Here is a 6,905-nt window from a genome sequence, read left to right on the forward strand (position 1 = left end):
TTACTTCCAAGTCACATGAACTACACACAAATACCCATATGTAATTATATTTTTAGATTTAACTCATAGGGAAAAAACAATGTGTCCTTTTTTTTCAAACTTAAAAGGGATTTATTTGTGATTTCCTATATATATTTAGCTTGTAAATACAAGACTGTAAATGTATTAAGAGACAATTTCTGTTAAAGTTTTCATTGTGTTTCACTTCAAGTACTGCACAAGTTAAAATCTGATAAAGGATTTACATTCAGTTATCTGAAACTCCTCATCTCAGACTTCTGTTTCACTGTGGTGGATGACTTCATTTCCACGTACACCGCCAGCAGGAAAGTCTCTCTTCTATGGCTTCTTGGACTTTCATTAATTGGTGTGCATACAGTTTTCATTTTCTACGTCATTGTCATTGCTGTCTTCATCCCTTTCCAGGGGGATCCCTGCAGCAGCTGAAGCACCTTCAGTCCCACTGAAAGTGTCCTGCCTCTGGTAGAAGAGCACGCACGCTGCTTTGGACACAATTTGGTCTCCAGAAGCAGTGAGACACTACTGTCATCAAAACACTACCATTTTCCACCATCTTTATTTTTTGCAAAAGCAGTATAATGTCCTCCTCCCATCCCTCCATAGTGGTTGGAAACAGCAATCAGATTATAGCGGCAAGGGCCTGCATTTGGATTAATTAGGAACTCTGACATATCCAAATCATTGATTGGAAAATCAACTAAAGTGTCTAACTTGTCTCTCATGTATCGACTATAAGAAAATCGCTTGAGATGTACCACAAGTACTGGAGGCAGGGACCATAAATCTAATTTCTTTGTGGCTTGCTGATGTTCTTTACAATTTGGACAATACCAGGGATCTTCAGCACCTAGTTTCTCTTTTGTTGTAAAAAGCTCAATGCAGTCTTTTAATTTCACAAAGGGCTTCTTTGGAGGTTTATATTCCACATTTTTATGTTTTTCAAATTCCTCAGCAGCATTCTCATCAAAATATCTCTTTTTCAAGTCAGGATCCCAGTCCAAAGCGAGAAAAGATCTTTCATCTGGTTGGAGCTGTCTATCATCAAATCTTATATGCCTGGTGTCGTCTTTGATGTAGTTGATGTCAGTGCTGCCTAAATTGTTGAACTGGAATGTAAACAATCGCTTTTTGTGTCCCGTAAGTTGACCTTTACAAGTTTCTTCAGTACACAATACATTTTCAATACATTTCACAATACATTATCTCCTCCAATGGAATCTTCAGACTGACTATTTTTATTCTCTGAGGGAAGTTTTTGATCCTGGCTGGACTCATCATCCGGTTCATCTGTTTCCATTTCACTTGGTGAGCCTTCTTCATGTATGCCATTTGGACCATTCCCATTAATATTCTGGTCCTCACAGCAGCGCAAGGGTCCATCAGTTTCCTCAGTTTCAGTAGACATCTTGACATACCGACACATTCTCAAGAGTAGGAGATTATAGAGCTTATCTTCAGTATTGTTTCGTGGTACAGCCATAAGGAAAGGCTGGCCAAACAGTGAAGAGCCAGTATGATGAGTATAACTTGAGTGTCTGAATTTTTCTTGTAGGCAAACAGGAATAACCACATGTTCTGTGTCTTCTGTCCTGTTGATGTTAATCTCAAACACGTAAATGTCATCCCGCTCCATAATGCTGCTGAGGTTCTCATCCACGGCAAAGATCCTGTGAAATCTGTGATTGTATATGTCAGTGACTATCATCTTATCTGCAGGCACTCCTGACAAAGCAGACAACGCTGTACAAAGATCTAGCATATTTCCAATTTTGGGCACAATAACTTTGTATTGTATAGGTTTAGTAAGTGGATCCATTCTAACTAAATAAACTTCCAAGCTACGTTCTTTTTTCATAGGTAATGGAAGTGTCAAGTAGCAAAAAGGATCAAAGGTTACTGAGATCTTAGCACACTCAGGACACACTAAAGTAGATTTGAAAAGGCCATGAAATATGTCTACTATAATAGAATCATTTCTTTTTAAATGGTTTTCCCAGGCTTCTTCAGCAACAACCTTATCTGGCCTCCCATCAGCATCTTTTGACTGTATATATGGTTTTTTTCCTAATTCTATTCAAATCTTCGTGCAATCCATCTAATAGGAAAGCTAGTAGTTCCTGGCAGTCTTGCTGTTGATATCCAGAGAATTGAGGTGCAAAACATCCTACTTGTGTCTTAAATGCTCTTGGAGTGACGTAGCTAAACTTTCCAGACCACATCTGCTTGATCAGCTCAACATATGCTTTAGATATTTCACCTCTCATTCCTAGGGGATTGTCAAAATTCAGTTCTTCTTGGTACTTATCATTGTGGAAATATTCAGTAAGTGGAGGTGTGTTGCTCAAACACTGGATAGCTGAGTTCATGAAACACGTATTTCCCAAGTTACTCAAGCCACAGAGGCCTGGCTGTTCATTGTTTCTTCCAGGTTCTGAATAATCATAGTTCTTATATGCAGTATATGATGGGAGACAAAAATTTGAGTTTTTCACATTTCTGTTGTTGTTGTTGTTATAATTATTTGATAGAGATGAAGGAGAGATCTTTGGTAAAGTTGAAAAATTGGATGCACCTGGGGACTTAGGAGTAGAGGGACCCCTTAGCCAAGTTCCATCTTCATTTTTTTGTTCTATCACTAACACCTGTCCTTGGTACAAGCCAGCATCCTGGATAGTGCTGTCCGGCTTATTCAGTGGCTCAAACGTGTTACTCATGTACTTGTTCCACACTCTGGCCTCTTTCTCATCTGGAATATTGAAGATTTTTCTTATTTCCTTCTCAATCGTATCTATTGTGTCAGCTTTGCTAAATCTCCGGATGACAACATTGTTCATGTTTTCATGAAGATATACATGCTTTCATGTAGATATACTTCTACTTTGCAGTGCTTTACAAACATACCCTGTTCTACCACCTTTCTTGCTATTGGTTCTTGCCCTTCCATCAGCGTGTTCCAGCTGACAAGTTTATTCCAGCCTTCAGTTGGCAACAGTATGTAATCCAGCTCATCAATAAGATGCTCCTTAAGGGACCGGGCATCACCATCTTTGAGAAGTCCAGAGTTATTGATGGGTCCAGGATAGACATTTTGATCTCCCACCTGGTATTTGTCCCAACTGTCAAAACCAACATATTTTTTCCACTGTTTGAAACAGTGACTATCTACTAGATACCAGGTGTCCCCTTTCCGGAGCGAGGTTTTGAGCAGCGTCACGATGTCAGTACGCTGGGTGTCCAGGTCCACCGCTCCGCCTTCCGCCATCTTCTTCCACTAGCGGCAGCGACGGCGGTGGCACCAATGTGTCTTTTTTAATCTGGCTTTGTTTTTTTTTTTTGTTTTTTTGTTTGTTTGTTTGTTTGTTTTTGTTTTGTTTTGTTTTGTTTGACTTAGCACAATGCTTCCAGTTCTATCAGTTTCCCTGCCAACACCAAGTTTTCACTTCCCTTTGCATTTACATTGAATTCCATTATGTTTATAGTCCATGCTTTATTTCTTCATCTACCTGTTAATAGACGTCTGGGCAAGGCTGGGAGTAGTAGAACACCTTTCACCCCAGCACTTAGGAAGCAGAGGCAGGTGGATCTCTGTGAATTCAAGGCCAGTCTGATACACATAATGAATTCCAGGACAAAGAGGGCTACATAGAGAGACTCGTAGTCTAAAAATAATTGAAAATAAAAATAAACAAAGAATAGACATCTAAGCTAATTCCATACCTGGCTGGCTGTGGTGAAAATGCAGGAATAAGCGTGGATATGGCGGTATCTCTGTGATGTGGTGACCTTGCTTCCTTTAAGCAAGAGTGACGCGGCTAGATCGTGGAAGTGGTTTATTTTCAGTTTATTAAAAAACTAATTTCCCAAGTGGCTGTACAGATTTACATCCCTACCAGTGGTGAATAAAGATTATTCTCTTCCCCCATTCTCACCAACATCTTTTGTCACTTGTTCCTGGATGTTTCCGAGCAAACTGGCGAGAGGTGGAAGTTCAAACCACTCTCAAAGTGCATGTTCCTGGTGACTTAGGATGCTGAACACCTTCTCAAGCATTTATTGGCGATCTGTGTTTCTTCTTTTTAGAATTATCTACTCAGTTCATTAACCATTTAACTTATTGGATGGTTTTGGTTATATTTTACAGTTTTTTTTATATAGCCTGGATATATAACCCTTGCCTGAGAGGTATTTAGTGAAGATACTTCCTAACCAGTACTCCTCTTTTACTCTGAATTCCTTCACAAGAATAAATTTTCTATTTTCATGCAGTCCTGTTTCTCAGTTCTTGGGGTTATTTCCCATACCACTAGCATGAAAGATTTTCAGAACATCTTTGGCTGTGCCTATATCTTCAAGTGTCTTCCCTATGTTTCTCTGGAACACTTTCAGTTTCTTAGATTCAGGTCTTTGATCCATTTTGAATTGATTTTAGTGCAGAATGAAAGAGATCAATCTAGTTTCGTTCTTTTTTGTGTGAAAATTTGGTTTCCTCAGTACCATTTGTTGAAGAGGCTGCCTTTTCCTCTGTGTATGTTTTCGACACATTTGTCAGAGCTTAGGTGGCTACACCCCAGTTTACAGCGGCTTTGAAGCCAAAATACCAGAAAGTCTGCTGTGAAACAGCCTCTTCTAGAAATGGCTCCATTAACAAGACCAGAGAAACAGAAATATCAATAGACATGTTAAAAACGGAAGAGGGAAGTTTTCACAGGGTCTCAGCCCTAGACAAAGAACTGCAGGTAACTGCTGAGAGAACTGTTCTCCCCAGGGATCAGCACCCTTAGTATTTGTACAGAATGGAGCAGTCAGTCTTGAAACTGTATATGCAAAAACAACAAAATCAGACTCAGCAGGTTGTATTTATACATATCTCTATGTATAAAGTATACACATGTGTATATGTGTGTGCTTATGTACATGTGTGTTTTTGTTTTTTTTTTTGTGTGTGTGTGTGTGTAATAAATAAAGTGAAAGAAAAAGAGACTTTAGACTTGATAGTTGGAGGGACATTGGGCTTCCAGGAAGAGTGGTTTGGAAGGGCTGCAGGGAGGAAAGAGAAGTAAGGATTGATATAATTTTATTTCAATTTAAAAACATTAAAGAAAAAACACTCGAGTGGAGAGGGCTTTGGAGGCCACTGTGGCATAGCCTCCTCAGCCACTCAGAGGCCTAGTGTGTTTTTATTTCAGAATCACCTTCATTGTCTTCTCTGTTTTCATTCACTCAAGCAACAACAAGTGTCAACATATGTCTTACCTTAGCCATAAACCTAGGTATCTTTATACTCTTTTGTAGTAGAATTCATTGATTTGAACAGAGTGATCAAATTGATGGCAGGAGTAAATCTACCTGCCACAGAAATTAAAGACATGTGCAAAGTAAACAAGTTCACATTAAGTCTCGATCCCCACAATCCTGAAAGGATTATAGTGAGTTATTATATTCTTCATGTTTCTATCTAAATTTTTCCCGGTGATGTTAAAGATGTAATCCTGAGATAAAAGCAGGCCCTGAATAATGACTGAGGAATAAACATTCACTGAAACATCAGAACACCACAGTTGACATTTCCATGTACATTATAAATCCTCTTAATATCTCGCTCTTGATAAGACAAGCGTGAAGCTCTATCAGTGCAATATAATGTTGTAGCTGTTTTAAAAACAGCCCATTTTTCATTTAATAGCAAATTAAGCCAGCTTAGACACTTTCAGAGAACTGAATGTCAATAAATAAAATGTAAAATGTCACATTATATTATATATTCATTCACATACTTGATGAAACTTTTTCTCTTTTTATTTCTGAAAGAAAATGAATTACAAGTATATATGGAAAGATGGAGAAGTACTTTGCTCTACATTAAAGGATTAAATTTAAAAGTAATGCAAAGCATTCTGTAATTGCCTCTATGGAGTCAGAAATTTTGTCTCACCAAGGATGCAGTCCTAGAACCCCTGCTCGGACATAGCCCATCTCAGCTCAGTATCCAAGTGGGTTCCCTAGTAAAGGGAACTAGGACTGTCTCTGGCATGAACTCTGTGGCTAGCTCTTTGACCTCCCTACCCACCCCCCTTGGGAGGAACAGCCTAGCTAGGCCACAGAGGAGGACATTGTAGCCAGTCCTGGTGAGACCTGATAAGCTAGGGTCAGATGGAAGGGAAGGAGGACCTCCCTTATCAATGGACTTAGAGAGGGGCAGGGAGGAGATGAAGGAGTAAGAGTGGGATTGGGAGGGAATGAGGGAGGGTGCTACAGCTAGTATATGAAGTAAATAAACTGTAATTAATATAAAAATAAAAATTTAATAAAAAAATTAAAAAAGGATTCAACTAAAATCTTTATCACCACAAAAGATTGTTGTACAGTAAAACCAACATACATGGACTCACAGAGATCCATATTCGTCTTCTAGACACTGACGCTGAAATCTCATTCACAGCAAAATGAATAGACGGGTCGATAAAGCCAAAATATAAAATTATAATAATGTCTCATTAACATGTTAACTAAATGGATTATCTGAAAAGCAAACAAAAAACCAGACCACGACTTTCTTTTTTAAATATTTTTTAATTTTAATTTTTATTAATTACACTTTATTCACTTTGTATCCCCCCATAAGCCCCTCCCAATTCCACCTTCCTTCCCCCTTCTCCACACATGCCTCTCCCCAAGTCAACTGATAGGGGAGGTCCTCCTCTCCTTCCTTCTGATCCTAGTCTATCAGATCTCATCAGGAGTGGCTGCACTGTCTTCCTCTGTGACCTGGTAAAGCTGCTCCCCCCTTAGGGGGAGGTGATCAAAGAGCAGGCCAATCAGTTCATGTCAGAGGCAATTCCTGTTCTCATTACTATGGAACCTACTTGGACACTGAACTGCCAAGG

The 6,905-nt window shown here is 39.1% G+C and overlaps 1 protein-coding gene across 1 annotated transcript; it reads right to left on the minus strand.

Moving 5' to 3' along the window:
• Positions 1 to 287: 287 nt before the first annotated feature.
• LOC129678006 (ubiquitin carboxyl-terminal hydrolase 15-like) lies at positions 288 to 3,286 on the minus strand. The gene is given in 5 exon segments (XM_055608683.1): positions 288 to 536; positions 539 to 1,208; positions 1,211 to 2,083; positions 2,085 to 2,878; positions 2,881 to 3,286. Coding segments are annotated over 5 exon segments (2,916 nt in total). The 5' UTR covers positions 3,284 to 3,286; the 3' UTR covers positions 288 to 360.
• Positions 3,287 to 6,905: the final 3,619 nt, after the last annotated feature.

Source organism: Psammomys obesus, unplaced genomic scaffold, assembly GCF_907164565.1.
Source record: "Psammomys obesus unplaced genomic scaffold, mPsaObe1.curated_primary_1811, whole genome shotgun sequence".
NCBI lineage: Eukaryota > Metazoa > Chordata > Mammalia > Rodentia > Muridae > Psammomys > Psammomys obesus.